At 38.5% G+C, this 19,898-nt stretch overlaps 1 protein-coding gene and 2 non-coding genes across 5 annotated transcripts; 2 read left to right on the forward strand and 1 right to left on the reverse strand.

Moving 5' to 3' along the window:
- Positions 1-1,283: 1,283 nt before the first annotated feature.
- On the reverse strand, positions 1,284-11,840 carry cep63 (centrosomal protein 63). Of its 3 annotated transcripts, none has more exons than XM_053499474.1 (15): positions 11,726-11,840; positions 11,216-11,410; positions 10,949-11,126; positions 9,208-9,303; positions 7,631-7,753; positions 6,102-6,215; positions 5,733-5,888; positions 4,843-4,988; positions 4,053-4,196; positions 3,866-3,968; positions 3,564-3,761; positions 3,401-3,487; positions 3,111-3,307; positions 2,199-2,499; positions 1,284-2,111 (listed from the first exon to the last, which is right to left on the reverse strand). In XM_053499474.1, exons 2-15 carry the CDS (start codon positions 11,254-11,256, stop codon positions 1,932-1,934), a joined length of 2,064 nt encoding a protein of 687 aa, XP_053355449.1. In that variant the 5' UTR covers positions 11,257-11,410; positions 11,726-11,840; the 3' UTR covers positions 1,284-1,931. The 3 variants fall into 3 exon arrangements, with proteins under 3 accessions (XP_053355449.1, XP_053355447.1, XP_053355448.1); XM_053499472.1 differs by having other exon boundaries at positions 5,697-5,888; XM_053499473.1 differs by having other exon boundaries at positions 5,697-5,888; positions 11,743-11,828.
- Positions 11,841-12,097: 257 nt separating this feature from the next.
- trnap-cgg (transfer RNA proline (anticodon CGG)) lies at positions 12,098-12,169 on the forward strand. The gene has a single exon. It is a non-coding gene; the product is annotated as a tRNA-Pro (tRNA).
- Positions 12,170-12,451: 282 nt separating this feature from the next.
- Positions 12,452-12,523, forward strand: trnap-ugg (transfer RNA proline (anticodon UGG)). The gene has a single exon. It is a non-coding gene; the product is annotated as a tRNA-Pro (tRNA).
- Positions 12,524-19,898: the final 7,375 nt, after the last annotated feature.

Here is a 19,898-nt window from a genome sequence, read left to right on the forward strand (position 1 = left end):
AATGCTGTGAACTGACCAAGATTACATAGTTTGGCAAAACCGTCATTAGGCAGAAAAAGTGATGGAGGTCTGTTACTTGCGCTCTTGACACATGATGCACACATAGCATAAAACTTACTTTACCACAGGACTTTTAAACAGTACATGCCTATTTTCATTAGAACTTTGCAGTGTGTATTTATTACACCAGAGCAGCAAATATCAAGGGTTATTCCAAAGAAACCGACATTAACTCCACAATTATTGGAGTCTGCAAATGAATGTTCAACTGGAGGTATATACTTTATAGAGAACATAGTTTAATGCCTACACACACACACAAACGAGTCCGCACATTTCTCCCCACACTGTCACACTTGGAAAAACTTCATTTTGAGGTGTTAAAACATTTTCCTGTTTGGTCCCCTGAAAGCAGCCCTACAAGGACCAAGATTCACTTTTGATGAAGACGGTGCGTTCATGGATCATGCCTCAGCCTGTAACATTTTTTCCAAGAAGATTATGTTAAAAATGTATGTCTTTTCTAAAAGTTAATTCAAATTTAATTCTACAACCAAAGTGCAGATGCGCAATTTTTCACTCCCCCTCCCCCAAAATACCATTAAAATTTTTGGGAAGATTTTTGTTTATAATTTTTTTCCCTTCATACTGTCCCCTCTTTACAATGTTAATTTTCCCAAGGACAAACTGTTCGAGTTATTGTTATTACTAATCCAGAATTTTTTTTTTTTTTAGTATCTAACTGACCTAATGTTTCACCTGTGGTGAATCTTTGTAATTCATTTTGGAGAATGTATTTGGCCCACAGATTTCTGTTATATTGTCAGTATCCTATAAAAGCAGCATCACAGATTTGATGTAAATGTTGACAGAAAATGATGATCTGAAAAAGGACAAATCCAAATAATTGGACTGATAGGAAACTGAAAATATCAAATTGTTGAGCATTTTCTATTAAAAATGCTTTAAGTTAGGCATTTAAATAAGTTTTCTAATTAAAGCTGGACCACTAGTAAGCCACATAATGCATATTGTACAACAACAGTTATTGTATATTTTAATCATTTCTTGATAACCTGTTGCTTATGCAAGTGTGTGTATCTGTTGAAAGTGTGTGTAATTGCTGTGTATATCAGCTGAACGTCTCTGCTGTACAGCACTGCATGTTGAAGTGGCCCATGAGAACACATGTGATAGTTCTTGCGCAGACGCATTTCTCCCAAAAGCTCACAATGACACTGAGGATGAGTCATAAACACATCACATAAATACATACACTCCTATAAACAATACAAGCTCATTTAATACAGTAACTCCAACAGGTTCTCCACTATAACTCAGAAAAGTTTAAAAACTGTTCACAAATTTGTTAATTGTACACATAAACATGGATTGTATTAAACGGAGAGAGATTGTGGGGAAAAAAGGGGGAAGAGAGATAGGATACAAGAGAAAAAAAAGCATGGAAAAACATTGTCCTAAAGTGCTACATAGTAAAAAGTCAGACTTCAGTCACAGCACCGAACCTGGTCAATCAGAGGTTGAGTTAAAATAGAGTCATAATGAAGGTCCACATCCAGGTCATTCATTAGTGCAATCGCTACAGAGGTATTGTATGCTTCAGTGCTGGGTGAGACTGCATATGTTGCCAAACATCCAGCAGTCGAAATGCGGTCCCTATTGGATTGGCCATTTTTCCTTCTTTTGGCAATAATCATATTTACTGACAATGATTTTAACCTCCATGACGGGGAGTACAATTTAAATTTATTGGCCGAATCTTAAAAGGCACTTTGTGTGTGTGTATGTGTGTATGTGTGTATGTGTATATGTGTATGTGTGTATGTGTGTATGTGTATGTGTGTATGTGTGTGTGTGTGTGTGTGTGTGTGTGTGTGTGTATATGTGTATGTGTGTGTATGTGTGTGTGGTCAGTGTGGGTTGCGGGGGCTGCTGCCTTTGGCTAGGTACTTGCTGACAGTCTTCGCATTCTCCTGCTTCATACTATGTATATGGGCGTCTAGACGCTGCAGGAGCTCCTGAGAACGCTGTGTCTCCTCTTCTACAAAATGAGAAGTCACTGAACCTGCTGGAGAACCTGCAAAATGCTCCTGCAAACCAAAGAGAGAGAGAAATACATTATAGTTTGTGTATACCTCTTTACCTCTGTAGCCAGAGCACCACTCTCTAAAACTTACCAAATGCAACGGGTCTCCAGCAGAACCCGACCCCTGCGTCCTCTCCTCTTCAGCTGCAGCGCTCAGCAGAGCCACTATCTTTCTGGTCTTAATGGCTGAGGAAGACGAGGATCTGGAGGAGGAAGCAGACGGTGTTGGTGAGATGGCAGGTCTGCTCCCCTGTGATTGACCATCGGGTCGGTGGGGGGATGAGGAGGATGATAGGTCTTCCAGTTGCTTGAGGAGTGACTGGATCTGAAGCTCATAATGCGAGGAGCTTTCCTGCAAACGGCTCTTCACGGCTTTGAGCTCCTCCTCACACCTGTAACACAGAACAATTGGAGGAAGTGACTAATAGGCTCTGAACAGAGAACTAAAACAAGGGCATGTGGAGTTAACCTGTTATAATAAACTTCTTATTAAATATTGCAAAGTGGAAATGGGTGTAAAGAAAGCAAGCCATCGTTTTTAACATACTTGTAAGTTCATCGTACATGCAGCACAGAGCCCTGAAAATTACTTCATTAATATCAAACATGAGGTTTTCCTTTCTAATGCAAAATGATGTTTGTAGTCTGTCCAAGACCACAGATTATACATAAACAGTTTGTCCGATTTTAACAGTGAGCATGTTTTAAAAACAACAGCATGACTATCTGTTTTGAGTTTAACCTTTTTTTCCCCTAATTGAGCAGACAAGAGTCTGGCCTCATAAGTTTAAAATGAACTTCTCCATATGCTCCAATATTTTATTTTCACTGACTATGGTGCGACCCACCTTTTTGAGATAATGCATCTCAAAGCTGGCTCTAATATTGCATTTTCTGGATTCAGTGTTACAGATGTATAGAAGTAACAACATACTCAGCCCTGTTGAGTAATAGTCTATGCTTGTTCCATTAATAAATGTGCACATTGCTTTGCTTTGAGTACCTGTCATGGGAGTGTGCATTCTTGTTGTGGCTCTGCATCAGTGCTCTCTCATACTTGTCCTGCCACATCTGGTTACTGGCCTCCATACGAGCACGAACCTCTGCCAGATCCTGCCTTAGCTGCTGATTCTCTTGCTCAAGGCTTTTCAGAGAGGAAACATAACTGTCCCTCAAACTAGCCAGCTCCCCATCTGTCCTCTGGGAGAGACAGAGAGAGAAAGAGGATAAAGAAAAAATGAAAAGTGCCAAGACAAACAGCATTATTTTAGATTTTAAGATTGTAATATGCACCTTTGGAGATCGTGACTCCACTCTCTCTAGCAGGTCAGTTAAGTGCTGATTCTCCAGCTTTAGAGTTTCCAGCTGTACTTGTGTCATCTGCAGTAGACATAAAATGAGAACAAATTTCTGGATGACTTTAACCTGAGACCATTTTTCTTTAAAAGGGCTATACCTTGAGCTCTGCTGCACGCCGCTCTGCCCGCTCCACCTCCGCCCGCAACTGGCGCTCTACACTGGAGGCAGATCCAGTGAGGGTGGCAATGGTAATGTCACGCTGGTGTAGTTCGCTCGTGAGCAGTGACACCTCTTTCCTCATTGCCTCTACCTCAGCATAACGACTCTGCTCAGCCTGCTGGAGCTCTTCACGCAGCTAACACAGAGATTGACCGGGAAAAAAAAAAAATGCTACCCACTTTGGCAAAACAACAAATTATTTGCACTACCTTGATGTGTGTTACACTTTTCTTAATTTACCCGCTTGACTTCAGTCACAGAGTGAGCATGCTCCTCTTCCAGTTTTCTCCATTCCTGTTCTTTCTTACTTACTTCTGCTTTCTGCCTCCGTACACTTTCAAGCCTGTCAAAAAGCTGGAACTAGCAACATAGCCATCTCTCAACTTGTACAACATCCATTAAAAAGAGAAAAATCCAAGCAACTTGCTTTTCTCTGAGTCGGGTGAGCTCTGATTTTAGGTGTGCCTCACAGGTTTGAGAGCCATGTAGTTTGGTGACAACTTTCTCTAGCTCCTGTCTGATAGACGCCAGGCCTGGAGAACTACGAGAGGAAAGACACTCCTCCAGAGATCTGCAGTTAAAACAAAAGAACATACAGTATACTGTATAATTTATCTACAGGCTATTATCACATTATTATTACTGTGAGAGATTTTATCCAAACTATATTTGCACTTTTGTTGCCATTGGCATTATGAATACAACATATTTAACACTCATTTATTAACTAAAAATGTTCAACTATGAAAGCTGGTGGAACACATTACTGTGCAAAAATCTTACATACTTAAGTGTTTTAGTACAAACTTTTCTATGGACTCTTATTTTATTTTAGTACAAAACTAACAACAATTAAAATACTTAAAAATAAAGCTGTGTATTATATAAGCAAACCACTTTTAGATAAAAAACTAAATGGAAGCTGATGGGTTTTGTATGCGGACCATCAAAATCCTAAGAAGATGTTAGTGCTTCTGTAGAATGCCAAATAACCTTAGTAGGCACTATTCTTATAAAACTCCACAAATGGAGACTAAAGAGTCCTCAAAATTTTTTTTATTCCAAATATTGACTATTTTTTCAAATGGTATACTTAATTTATACTAGTTATTTGCATCTTCTTAAGGCTTGTGCACAAAACTGTATGTAGCACATATTCGGTGGCAAACATTCTAAAACATATTTCTGCCAAACAGGAGCATTTCAATAGTGTGTACCTGATGATATGTTCCTTGGCCTGCAATGCCTGGTTCAGACGAGCCACCTCATTGCGCAGCTGCTGTTGCTGCAGTTCTGAGCTCCTGACAAATTGATCCTGAGCATCCAGCGTAGCCCTCAGCTCCTCCCGCTCTTCACTCAAAACCTAATCAGAGACAAACCATATAAAACACTCCTAATTCTCACTTGCCCAGGCAATACATTACTGAAGCAAGCAAGCCAGCTATCTACAGAGAATCCTTTCATTCTACAAACTATCCTAACATAAGACTGCAGTAGCAGCCATCACTAGTACAAGCTGCACCAATACCATGATTTCCACTACTATGAACAAACCAAATGAGTTTTGCCTCTGCTGTTTTTCGCAATTATTTATTACAAAAATCTGAATTATTATAATTTTTTACATTTTATATTGATGGTGTAGAATGCTTTAGTAATTACAAACGCTGGCAAAAAGAAACTAAGATACAGTGAAACCTCGGATTGCGAGTAATGCAGTTTGCGAGTGTTCCACAAGATAAGCAAAGATTTTTAATCAATTTTGACTTGAAAAACAAGCAAGTCTTGTGTGTATCACGCATGTTTTTTTGGTTTGCCGCCGAGCGTCACGTTATCACAACTGAGCCAATGTTTTTTCTCGCGCGCTGCAAAATTGTGGGAAATTTGGTTTACAAGCGTTTTGGAATACGAGTGCGCTTCCGGAACAAATTATGCTCGTAATCCAAGCTTTCACTGTAAATATTAATATGAAATGATTTCTTCTGGTGTACCCAGGTCCCCCTATCATAGTAGTACTGGATATCAATATTGGTGCATATTTTACATAATCCTTGACCCTGTCTGGCACTACCTGGCCAGAAGCGTGAGCTGCAGCGCCGCAGCTGACCTGCTGTTCTCTGCGAGAGTCTCCCAGTTCATCCTGCAGCAGCCTTAACCTCTCTAGCTCCAGCTCTTGTGCATGTAGGGAGTCTTGTGCCCGTTGCAGCTGTGCCCGCAACTGCTGCATCTCCCCCTGCTCCTGACGCCGCATTGTACCCTGACACTAAGACAAGGCAAAGGATGCACAGACTATATATTTGAAATTCACTATAATTTCAACCTTCTCGATAAGTTATCATTAATTGATTCATGTCTCTGAATATCTGAACTCCTGTAAAATTATTAATACTTCAGTGTATGGCTCAAGAATTTGAGTTTCCTCTTTAAATTAGAGACAAATAGACAGAGTAAGTGCTTCATTAATTTTTAGGATCACCTGCATTTGAGTGAATTGCTCTGCCAGACTCTTCCTCTGGGCCTCTAAAGAAGCAATCTGCCTCTGATACTGCAACCGCTGCTGATCCCACTCTACTGAGCACTGACGAAACTCCTAAAGAAACAAAATTTTGTATTTAATTTAATTTAATTTATTTTTTTAAGAGTATTAAACAAATGACTTGTATATACTTCTATAATATAAATATAATTGCATCACATCGTCTAATCTGAAATACAGATAGGGTTCTTACTTTTAAATCTTAAAAAACAAAACAAACAAAAAAAAACACTACTTAACACTATTTAGATCCTATACCGACACATTTTTTACTTAAACAGATAGTACCAGCAATAACAGAACCCCTGTTGAGAATAATTCATTCCTTAATCAGCATTGGGTACAGTATGTTCCAAAAATTTTTAAATTAGCAGTTATTAAACCGATTATTGAGAAACCTGACCTCGACCCCTGTCAGCTGTCCATTTACAGGCCAATATCAAACCTCCCCTTTATCTCTAAGATTATCAAAAAGATTGTAGCGGAGCAGCTGTGCTCATATCTACATAGAAATAGCATACATGAACTGTATCAGTCAGGATTTAGGCCTCATCACAGCACAGAAACAGCACTCGTTAAAGTAGTAAGTTACCTCCTATTGGCCTCTGATCAGGGTTGTGTAACTATGCTTGTATTACTCGACTTCAGTGCAGCCTTTGACTGTAACCATTGATCATACTATTCTTTACAGATTCGAAAATGTAGTAGGAATTAAGGGTACAGCCCTTTCCTGGCTAAGATCCTATTTGACCGATCGTTATCAGTAAGTAGATTTAAATGGTGATTATTCTGCATGCTCTCTAGTGGAGTTTGGTGTTCCACAAGATTCAGTTTTAGGACCACTGCTTTTTTCCCCCTTTACATGCTTCCTCTGGGCAACATAATCCGTAAACATTGTATTAGTTTTTATTGTTATGCTGACGACACACAGTTATATGCCTTAGCAAAATCAAATGAGAAAAACCAGCTTACTAAAGTTGTGTGCAGGACCCACAACCACCAAGTTGCCACTGTTGGGCCCTTGAGCAAGGCCCTTAACCCTCAACTGCTCAGATGTGTAATGAAATAAAAATGTAATTCGCTCTGCCAAATGCCCAAATGTAATGTAAATGTAAAAATGAACCACTTTAAAATTAGATGAAATTTCAAATCACAAAAATGAACCCTAGCATTCTTAACTATGGACCTCTACATGCAAGTGTGATTGGTCAGGTGGTCTAGATATTTTTCCTACATACAATTTCTTGTATTTCGCTTTAGCTTGCAGTCCACCAATTATCAATCTTTAACTGCTAAAGCAGATAAAAAAATTAAAAAAATAAAAAAAAAGAGATCCTTAATGTGCGACCTGCATGTTCTAGCTTAACATGATGAAATACAACTGTAAAGTCATTGGAAAGACTGAGCAAAGCTAATGAACTTCTAAATAAACTTAATATAAATAATAATTTAATACATTTATGAAGTACCTCTAGCTTGTTGTTCAGGTGCAAAACTTCACTCTTGTCCTCCTCTCGGCTTCGGGATCCTTCTCGTGCCTCTTTTAGCTGCTTGCGTTGAAGTTTCTCATAGCTGCGCTTCAACTTGGACAACTACAGAAAAGCGTTCAGTTACCATTTGTTAAACAGACAGGTTTTATATTAAAGCAGTGACATACTGTACTTAATATAACAATTGCAATTATTTGAACTGCACTTACCTAACCTTAAGAGTCACAGACCCCGTTTGGTCAAGTAACAAACATCTCACACTTTATCTAAATTAAGGAGTTTTACTCTAGATCTGTAAATTGTGTTACACTGCCTTATTCTGTTTCAGCAAAGGATAGCTTTGAGACAAAACACATCTATACTTCTTATAGATGTGTTTTAAGGCTATTCTAAACATACATCGAGGAAGGTGCTTGGATGATGTTTTCAGACACTCTTAGAAAATCGATACTGACAAAATATACTGTAACAGCAACACAAATCCAATTCATGAGCTAGCCCACTGAGCGATTCAATATTATCAAAGCTTAATCACAATCAGCTAGGCTAAGGATTGGCAACCGAATAAAAATCTGATAAGCCAATTAAATAAAGCTTGTCCTGGTTTCCTAATGTAAAAGTAAATTTTTAGAGGGTTTTATTGGAAATAAGTACAATGGAAAAGGGTTTATTTCTCTGTGTGTTCTACAGCAAAAAAACAAACAAACAAAAAATTAATAAATCAGACGTTTTTGACACAACAAACATTGACCCAATAAAAGAATTTGCTATCTTTCTCCACGTAGAGATGAATGTACAAATGAATTTGTAGGGTTGTAACAATACGATTCCCCTTTAAGTACTCACTCTATCTATCTATCTATCTACCTACATACCTACATACCTACCTACGCATCTATGATGTGCCTACAACACAGAAAATGTTTGGATCTGAGATGTCTGTGATGCGATTTTTATTTATGTCTTTTTATTATATTTTATTATTTATGAAATGCACTTTGGGGCACTGGTTAATAAAGTGCTATATAAATAAAGTTGAATTGATAGAGTTAATAACAGCAGCATGTCAAGAACGTCCGTTAATGTTTATATCACCCTTAAACATATAGGAAATGGTTGCTGGTGCACAACAAATTCATACGGTGTAGTATAAACTTTATATACTGTATATTCACAAAGCAAGAGTTCTTTCTGAAAAAATTAGCTACCAGAATGACTGACGGAAAACATTCTTGGAAACAGTAAAGAGAATAAAAGCATCTCGGTATGCACAGCTTGTTAAACATTGAGGAAGGTGTGCTACAATAGCACAAGACTAGGCCAAACTTCAGTGAGAGGCATTACATCCCAATCTGACATTTGTTAAGAAAATTAGCTAAAGCCCTCTATTTTCATGGTTTCATGTATTCCTTTGCCACCAGATGATTAGATAAATGCATGAATGAGCAAGGAGTGCAGGTGTTCCTATTAATGTGGACCTAACTCCAAGTACTTGTTGGGTCTCAACAGCTAGCCTCAGTTTCTCATTCAATGAGAGACGTACTGAAATTGTTTACCTCCTCTCTCACATGCTGCAGCTGTCCTTCATACTTGGTTACCAGTTCCTGTTTCCCAGTTTGCATCTCATCGAGCTGCTTCCCAAGCACTCGTACCTGAAGTGTGGTTGTGGTGCATCATAAAGTAATAGGAACAGGAATAAGATATCAAATATTAATAAAGTGTATTAGCTTCAACATAAAAAGAACAGTTAATATTAAAAAAAGATTTCATGGCTAATACCTGAAGCACATCATGCACGTATATTGCTTAACTAAATACTCAGAAATAATTACTGATTTAATAAAATAAGAATGACCCCACACAGTTAAAAAAAAAAAAAAAAAAGACAACAATAAATACTAACAATTATCAGTGCTGATGAGGCACAACTTCTCTTCGAGTTATTTTGCAGATTAGTGGTATTACTAACGTTTAAACTAATGCATGTAACTATTTAAGACCAGGAGAAATTCTAATTACTACATCTTGAAACAAGCAGAGAAATTATGATGCTCCCATCACACGGTTATCATGAGCACAGACATGGTGAGAGGCATTAAGAAAAACCCTGCTGGCCATGCTGGTAAGAGCTTTCCTTTCCGGCAGCCACGTCCCGTGCAAATTCACCTGTGTTAACCCCTTCTCCACTACCAGACTTAACTGCTGAAAGCCAGAGTCTTGTAGCTGCAGCAACGTGACAACAGCTTGTCTCACCCTGAGCATCTGCCGGGGTAAAGGCAGAGCATCAGGCCAGGACACAATCTGACAGACCTCTGATTAGGAGTATAGAAAATGCTAAAATCATCAAGACCCTCAAATGAGCTTTCCTTGAATTTTTTTACAGATATATACTGAGATGTATACTGAGTGTAATATTGCACACTTTGCAAAAAAACTCAAGATTAATTTTTGCCTCCCTAAAAAAAAAATCTTCTCATTTATTTTTATTTTTTTTACAGACACATCTGTCTGTTTTGATCCAAACCTTTAAGTTCTCCTCATGTGGAAATGCTCTTAATTTCACTATTAAACACAGCTGTGATTTTCTGCTGTAAATTTTTTTTATGCAACTTTACCAAGTGTTTAAGTGATCACCAACCACTGTCAGTCATGATTTATTTTCGCCTGACCACATTTTTTCCATGGAGTTGATGGCTTAGAACTACCTTTCCAGGTTTTAAAAATGTGTTGGACACATTATTCTGCAGAAATTTCGGCAAGCTCTGTAGTTTTCTCTGCTTGATGCAGACCATTTTGAAACAGTGACTTTTCAGTGTATAATCTTTAAAGAAAAAAAAAAATCAATCCAAAAAACCCCAAGCTGTCTGAGCAGACTGTGACAACAGAAAGATGAGGGAGATGAATAAACAGATAAAAAGGGAGAAAAAAACATATCAGACCAACATATCAATGAAAGAAAAAAAAACAAAAAAACATCAAATTAGAGTATCTTTGCAAAAGATATTCCGAATACTGACTATTAATTACAAACATACATAAATAATTTGGGGTGGGGTTTTCGTTTAACAAAATTATGTTACAAAAATTATTTATACCTCTTACATACTAACAGTCTATTTGTATTGCGATTCTCTATGTATCACGATTTTATATTACAGTTCTAGACAAAAATCAGGAGCTAATTCTCTCCTAGCACTGCATGAATAGTCAAGAGTCTACCACTTGTAGGATGAAAAAGGAACTGCATCTTCATATATCTAGTACTAAGCAACTTTGCATTCAGCATTTATTCAGTACCTCCAAGTTCCTCTTGTCCAGCAGTTCTTTGGCTGACTGGAGCTCTTCCTGACCATTATGCAGTCGCACCTCCAGTGCTCGTACCTCCGCCTCCCACTCGCCGCGCTTGTGATTCACCATGATGTCAATCTGCCTCATGAGCTCCTGGAGTTCAGGCTCACAGGATGTCAGGACGGAGCTAAGAATAACATTAAGACTTTTAAGATCACAAATACGGTCAACTGAATGAAGAATGAGGGCAATGCACGAAGCAGGTTGGTTAGATACCTGACATCATGATCACGAAGGGTTCCCAAAAACGCATCCATCTGGCTGTCAGAGATTTTCTGAAGACATCCTCATGAGAAGAAGGTCACAGCAGCCTTGATTATGCATATGAAACCATGATGATGATAATGATCATCATCACCTCTGACATTCACACTGCCCTCAAGATGAAGAAGAGCTCAGCAGTGGGTCACTCTGTGAATACATTCATATGTTCAACCCAAAGCCAAAGGAAAGTTGATAAGACACGGACACAAAGTAAACATAAACCCTGAGATACTACGAATAGTTACTAACTTCTTAAGATATGTAAGAAATTAATCACAACTATAACGTACGATATGTAGCGTTACATGTAATACAATCCCTGATAAACCAGGCAGTTTACGCTAGCTAGATAAGTTTAGCAAGGTTCTTAACAAACTACATCAGAATATTGTAAAAACAGCATGAAAAGTAAATTGTTAATATTGAACGAGTGATAATAACAGTAGTGCTTGAACGACTTACCCTGTTTTACGACTTACATTTAAAGTCATGTTTAAACAGTCACGGTTTGGCTGCGTATTAGCACTAGCACCAGCTGTAAGCCTACCGTTGGACGCAAAGCACTGTGGGTAACTTTTTACGCTATTTTCAGTTAGCTATCTAGCTTAGCATAAATTAGTTTACCCGACAAAAGCAGGTGCCATTCTTGTTGAAAGTCGCTTGATATTGGTGGTTTAGTTTAATTCAATTTACATACATTTTTTAACTACGCCTACAAATAAATAAAACAGAAATAAACAGCTGATTTATTTAATTTAAACGAAACAGAGTAAATATCGCGCCTTAACCATACTAGTATGGTTATATAGACAGAAATCGGCAGTGTACATGCGCGGCTCGTTGGTCTAGGGGTATGATTCTCGCTTCGGGTGCGAGAGGTCCCGGGTTCAAATCCCGGACGAGCCCACTTATTTTATAAAGCTGAAATAAGGTGATCAGCTTTAATGTATATTTAGTGATATTATTTTTTGAAGATGGAGCCCGTGTACAATCTGTCTGTCCAGTACAGCAAAACTATCTACATAACGTATTAATACAAATAAATAAAATGATGTAATTTTACCATTTGTGCCAAGTTGTACTTCTTCCGTTACTAGAATACACTACCATTTCAGTAATCCGTTCTAACGTATAACAATGTAAACCGTCACTATATAAGGGAGCACATACAAAACTTCTTTCATGAGTGGCTCGTTGGTCTAGGGGTATGATTCTCGCTTTGGGTGCGAGAGGTCCCGGGTTCAAATCCCGGACGAGCCCAATCTTTTTTTTTTTTTTACACAATATGTTAGGAGTAAATTCCGTACATTACATGTCACCCTCGCTGAAACCACTTTTATTAAAAAAATATTTATAAAACAATCAGTCATAACATTAATATTGTGCGTCATATTGTGTAGTTGTTCCTTAGCATTAGCAAGCAGATTTGATTATCTTTACAGTCAGGGTTCTGATGCAGTTAAATAGTTCCTTTTAGGTTTTTCTACATTATTCAGGACAGTGGGATAATGTAGTTTCCATCCCATCCGTGGTTTCCAACTCGACAACACACATTTTATTATGACATCTATTTGTCATCTATTGTTTTGTTGTCCTGGCCTCGGCTAATACCAACAGCTGTTCTCTGAAGACTTGTGACTGTAGTTTTGGACTGGAATTTCCTACAAGTCTACCTGAGCCTCAAATAATGAACTGGACTCCATTTAAACTTAAAGACATCAACTGTTATACTGAACTGCCAGCCGCCTAACACACAGTTTTATACAGATCAATCCCTGCTATCCGTTATCACCCAAATGAGGATGGGTTCCCTGTTGAGTCTGGTTCCTCTCAAGGTTTCTTCCTACTGCCATCTCAGGGAGTTTTTCTTTGCCTCTGTCCTCCTCGCCCTCGGCTTGCTCATCAGGGACACTCTTATCATTTTAATTTACACCCACTCACATTTCATACAAACTTCCATAAATTATTTTGATTGTGTGAAGCCGCCAGTTCGGGGTTTTTTCCATCACTATTTGGATTAAAAGATTCTTTCTCCTACTCATTTTTCCTGCTTCCAACACATCAGCTACTAGAACTCACTGTTCACTTGCTGTCCAACATTTACCATCCCTTTAAAGCTGCTAGTGTAAGATATGTTATTCACTTTGCCTACTGTAAATAAAATAACATAAAAACATAAAATAAACATTTTCATGTTATGTCTAATCTGTGTATTTAAGTAAGTATATTTTGTAGAAGAATCCTACAGCTAAGCTTATACCTAAACAAAAACAATCTAAAATAAAGATGTTTTTTTTTCTAGATTCACTGAAACAACTACATGTTTTCTGTCAATGAACCTGAAACTCAACATTAGAGGGCAGCACAGGCTGTACTCCTGGCTCATTTCTTACATCCAAAGTGAATCCAAAAACATTTGTACTCTGGCCATAGAAATTATTTAAATGAACTTTTAGACAAGACAAATACATAATCTTTCGAAATTATCTCCTCGCTTTTCAATACCCTTTGTCAATTTGACAACAAGCGTTCGGCTGTGCTTTGAGCCTCAAATGCTCAAATGCACCGCAGTCTTCACTTCTTCATCAGGAATGGATCTTCAGGTTAGAGTCCAATGGAGTGAGATCAGGATCATAGGGAGGATGCTTTAACACCTTTAACAAATTTTCTGCAGAGTGTTGAGTCGACAGAGTGGGCAGAAATGTGTAAAAGTGTATTGTCATACAAGATAACAAGGAATGCAGTCCTCTTCTATGAAGGCTTCAGCTCTTCAATAAGCTTCTAAGCACTGTTGATTGTCTAACCTTTTTCTTGATAATGTTCCAAAACAAGTGGGGCATTCATTTTTGCTAGCACCGCAGTTACAAGTGAACTTACGTATGTAACACATTCACACCTGTACAGCAAAGACTATAACTTGAACGGAAAGTGCTGATAAGCTTTAATATCACTGGAATCTTTGGAACTTTTGACTCACCCTCATGTTAAATTCCGCTGCCTATCCAGGAAATGATGAAATGTAGTTTGACAGGTTTTCTACAATGTAGTTCGATTAATATTCAGTTTGATTCTTACGGTAATAGGTGAATATATCACAAAGCATTTATGCTGGGAAACATCATTCATAATTAAAAAGAGGAAATAAAACTGAGGGAGTCACAACATGTTTGAGGATAATGAAGGCATACCGCCAGGAAAGATAATTTTGCTTCCTTATAATATCAACATTTCGAAGGAAATCTTATGTGACTGACTCATTTTACAATTCTTTTAAAATGAGCAAAAAAGTGTGGGTCTAAGTAAAAGTCAAATGTGTCATTGTTTCTGTCATAACAGCTAATTCACATGGACATGTATTTGTGCTTTATATAAACACATAAAAAAAACATGGTGATGTTGATATGGTGAATTTTTCTGTGAAAAGATGTTTACTTAGCATTAGCATGCAAATTTGATTGTCTTCACAGTCAGGGTTCTGATTCAGTAAAATTGTTTCTTTTAGGTTTTTCTACATTATTCAGAGCAGTGGGATAATGTAGTTCCCATCCCATCCGTGGTTTATTAATAACTCGACAACATGCATTTTAGCTTCTCTCTGAAGACTTAAGACTGCAGTCGCTCGATAGTTCAGGACTGGAATTTCCTACAAGTCTTCCTGAGCCTCAAATAACAAACTGGACGCATTTAAACTTAAAGACATCAACTGTTATACTGAACTGCCAGCCACCTAACACACAGTATGATGCAGATCAATCCCTTCCAATCTCAGGGAGTTTTTCCTTGCAACTGTCACCCTCACCCTTGGCTTGCTCATCAGAGACATTCTATTAATCATTCATTCATTAATCTCATTATTATCTAGAGACATTTTTCTCACACATACACACTTTCTTAAATTTTCTTTTTTCTAATTTCTTTCATTTTTGTGAAGAGACAATGAACAGAGACAATGAACATTGTTAAAAGCGCTATATAAATAAAATAAAATTGAATTGAATTGAATAAGAGTGTCCCTGATGAGTAAGCCGAGGACGACGGCGACAGTGGCAAGGAAAAACTCCCTGAGACGGCAATAGGAAGAAACCTTGAGAGAAACCAGACTCAACAGGGAACCCATCCTCATTTGGGTGATAACGGATAGAAATGAGATAACACCATGTGTGTTGTGGAGCTGAAAGTTCAATATAACAGAAGTTCTTTAAATTAACATGAAGTCCAGTTCAGCATAGGGATGAGTCAGTAGGTGCAGAGGGCAGATGGGGTCTGGATCACTGGGAGCACAAGAGCAGCATGTGTAGCTCTAACCATCATGAAGCAGAATCCAGCTGGAGCTGGTCCTTCTCTGGATGCCTCAGGATCCTCGCAGGGTCGGCCTTTGTCTACTGAAGCTGGCACAATCTCCAGATGCCTTGGGATGGGTCATAAAATAAAGAACAGATGGAAAGAATTAGCCTAATTGCCATTTAGGATAGATGCACTGGAGTATGAGGTTATGGGATGATTTACGTGTATGCAAGGTTTAAGAGATGCGTCTTGAGTCTACTTTTAAACTGGGAAACTGTGTCTGAGCCCCGAACACTGTCTGGAAGGCTACTTCAAAGCTTTGGAGCTAAATATGAAAATGCCCATCCCCCTTTTGTAGATTTTGAAATTCTGGGAACTACCAGAAGTCCGGAGTTTTGTGATCTTAAGTAAAGTGGTGGATTGTAGCGTATCAGAAGACTGGTTAGGTATGTGGGAGCTAAACCATTTAAAGCCTTATATGTAAGTAGTACTATTTTGTAATGAATTCTAAGCTGAACAGGTAGCCAGTGCAGGGATGATAATATTGGTGTTATATGATCATATTTTCTTGATCTAGTGAGAACCCTGGCGGCTGCATTTTGGAATAACTGTAGCTTGTTTATTGAGGATGCAGGACAACCACCTAGTAATGCATTACAATAGTCCAGTCTGGAGGTCATGAATGCATGAACTAGCTTTTCTGCATCAGATACGGATAAGATGCTCCTGAGCTTGGCAATATTTCTAAGAAGGAAAAAGGCTGTTTTTGTGATATTGGAAATATGATTTTTAAAGGACAAGTTACTGTTTAATATCACGTTCTGGTCTTTTACTGTTGAGCTGGTAGTAACAGTACATCCTTCTAAACGCAGGCTGAATTGTGAAAGCTGTTGTGTGCTGGTTTTCGGCCAAATAAGTAATATCTCTGCCTTATCTGAATTTAGTAAAGGAAAGTTATAGGTCATCCAATCTTTTATATCCTGGACACACTGAGTTAGTCTAGACAACTTAGGTATTTCATCTGGTTTAGTTGAGATGTATAACTGTGTATCAGCACCATAACAATGGAAACTAATCCTATGTCTTCTAATAATGTTACTTAAAGGGAAGCATGTATATTGAGAACAGAATGATTGAGAATCATTTTGATTCACACACATTCACATTTCATACAAACTTTTATAATTTATTTTGATTTGGTTGAAGCTGCTTTGCGACAATGACAACTGTTAAAAGCACTATAAAAATAAAATTGAATTGAATTGAATTGAACTGTTGTAGCTTGTCTGTCATGCAGTTCAGGTTTCTGTTTCGGAAACACAGTTTTGCATGCTCTCTGAATGTTTGCATAGGGTTTCCTTACAAAAAAAACATACAGGCTGGCAGTTTGTCTACACTAGATTGCCACTGGGTTTAAACATGTGGATCATTTGTATGTGGTGCCGTATAATGGGCTAGCATCCCATGAACTGAGTCCAGTAAGGCTCAATTCTATATTGATTCTGCTAAGGCCCTTTTCACACTCTGACACAGACCATGAAGTTCCCACAACATCCTAAAAATATCTAGGAATGCAGCGGGAATAGGGTCAAAATAATAAACATGATTTTACTGTTTAGTCACGTCTTTGAACACTATTCCTTCCTATTATGCACGTGATCATGTACTCACCACGTCCAACATAAAGATAATAAAAGTTATTACTATGTCCAATCAGATCGCACTGTGCCCTCTCACAAGCTTACTACATTGTCACTGCATCCAGTGGGTTGGTATAAAACACAGCAACACATGCAGTGCTTTTCATCACGATGTAACAGTACGCAAAATTGGATCCAGTATTTGTACTGGACGTCACATATGAACTTAATACAGCCTTCTACAACATGGCATGGGCCTACTACCATGGTCAAGTCTGAAGAGTGACAACTCCATTGATGTAGCAAATACATCACACTGACATCCCATTAACAACTCAGTCAGAACCTCATACAAACTTTCCTATCTGCACAATGCTTCTGGTATGTCCCCATAGGGGTAAGTTACGCTGTTAACTGGCCAATGGCGTCACTACTACATCCTTATTAAGTTCTTCCTACGTCTTGCTACGACCACATCCTCACCAGCCTTTTTTTATTAAAGAAAAAAATAGATAGAGTGGCTGCTCCACATTAGTTCATCCTGTGTTCAGGCCAAGTTTTACAGGGTCTTACTGCCTTTACGGAAGTTTGTGCGGATGTAGTGGGAATGAGGCTCAGTGTGACAGGAAACATTTTTTTTCTTAACATGATTGCTATTTCTTTGTAAATACACAGAGTCATTTCTCCCACTCATCATGAACACATCTGGTATTATGCATATCATTGCACTTGAAATGCATTCTTGCATCGTAACTTTGTTACAGCATCCTGAGCCAATATATATATATATATTGTTTAGGAGCTAAACAATTAACAAGGCATGTAAACTAAGAGCAGGAACTAAAAACTGTGGCAGTAAACACAAATACCATGAGCAATCCTCAGTCACAGCTGACGCATGTAATATGCAGTCAGCACAACCAAAGCAAGACACAGTGAAAAAGAGAACCAGAACTCGAACGCACAAACTAATCAGTGACAAACTTAAAACATGTGTATGTGCTTATGCCATGCACTGACTGCTGGGAAGTTTAGTTCAGCACTTCTCAGGGATTCTGTTACATAGGTCCTGAGAAGGAGGGCTCTCGACAGACAAAACCAAGGTTTTGAGGCAGGGTGATGTTCTAAGACCGGCAACGAGGCAGAGTGATGTTCTCAGACGGGCATAGAGGCAGAGCAATGTTCTAAGCCACGCAGAGATTCAGACTGATGTTCTCGGATGGGCATAAAGGCCAGAGTGATGTTCTTAGCCGGGCAAAGAGGCAGAGTGATGTTCTCAGACATACAGCAAGGCAAAGTGATGTTCTAAACCAGGCAGGGATGTGGTGTGATGTTCTCAGACGGACAGGCAGGCAGAGTGATGTTCTAAGCTGGACAGGGAAGAAGAGCAATGTTTTTCGTTGGTGCCAGATGATGCGGCAACATCAGAGGTGGGTCAGGGAGGCAAAGCAAAGTTTGCAGCAGTGCCAGGTGGGCACCTCAGCTGAGCCCCTACCCTTGACACATGAAGCTGCTTTATTGGCCCCTAGGAAGAGCCTGGTTTGAGAGGCTATCCTCCCTCAGCCCTCTAGGTTGAGCTTTGCCAGCAAGGCTGCCCTCTTGCTCCCTGGTTCAGGTAGATACTATTGTCAGTGTTTGGCCACCGTACTCTGGCTGACAAACTGCCCCTTTTGAAAAATTGCATTGGGGGGACCCTGCCATTTGTTTGTTCCAGATTGCAAGGAGCTATTGAAAGCACCTACAATCGTAATTTACCATGCTCATGAACCTGCTGAAACACGTCCATCTGTCTCAGCTGCTCCCAGACCTGTTTGAGCGGTAACTGCTCTACTACATTCGGTCTTACTTCCAGGAAGTCAGGATGTTGAGACAGAGCCAGATGAATGCACAGATCACCTTTACACATCACACATTACGCAGGGAAATGATAAACAAGACACATAAACTAGAACAGGAACTGTGACAACAAACACAAAGACTATGAGCAACCCTTTTGTCAGCGTATGCAACAAGCAAAACAGAAAGTCAACACAACAAAAGCAAGACGCTGTGAGACGGAAATCCTAGGACTTACATTCAGAACCATGACAATGTCTAAACATAAAGCAGAAGATTACTGACATGTGACCCAGCCTACTTTTATGGTGAACTAAATAGAATCTAATTAATTAACGTAAACCTTAATTGCTCGAGTACAAAAAGAAAGAAAGAAAAGAATTGAATTTAATATTCAAATCATAAGTGCCATGCGAGTAACATTAACATAACCTGATGTCATGCACCCAACTTGACCTGAGCCTTCATAAAACATTGATGTAATATATATAGTTATAGTTCCTGCGAATGCTAACACCCTCACAAGATTTTATAACGCAATTAATTTTATGATCGTATCATAAACACACCAACTCTACTTAGTTCAATGTAATATTTATATCTTAAAATAAACATAACTTTATGTTTAGTATGAATAAAATCATGTTTTTAAAAAAAAGAATACTCTTTAATACAAATATATAATATTCTCTAACTAACCACATATTGCATTACACAACTTATGTTTAGGTACATAAATAATATTCGTCATTTGCTAATGTACTATAAATACACGCCGAGCCATGTCATTACGAGTTTCCAACTTTTACATAATATCATATTAACCGTGTCCCAGTCAGTGCATCCCAACCCCCAATACCGAACACGCACACACG

The sequence above is a fragment of the Clarias gariepinus genome, chromosome 6 (genome assembly GCF_024256425.1).
Source record: "Clarias gariepinus isolate MV-2021 ecotype Netherlands chromosome 6, CGAR_prim_01v2, whole genome shotgun sequence".
Lineage (NCBI taxonomy): Eukaryota > Metazoa > Chordata > Actinopteri > Siluriformes > Clariidae > Clarias > Clarias gariepinus.

What these genes read in the sequence shown, in the direction of transcription:
- cep63 (XM_053499472.1), bottom strand. Translation starts at nt 11,256, where the DNA reads ATGGATGCGTTTTTGGGAACCCTTCGTGATCATGATGTCAG. An exon ending in GCCAAGGAACATATCATCAG is followed by an intron (nt 4,197 to 4,842) that starts GTACACACTATT and finishes TTTTAACTGCAG; the next exon opens with ATCTCTGGAGGAGTGTCTTT. An exon ending in GGCGTGCAGCAGAGCTCAAG is followed by an intron (nt 3,488 to 3,563) that starts GTATAGCCCTTT and finishes TGTCTACTGCAG; the next exon opens with ATGACACAAGTACAGCTGGA.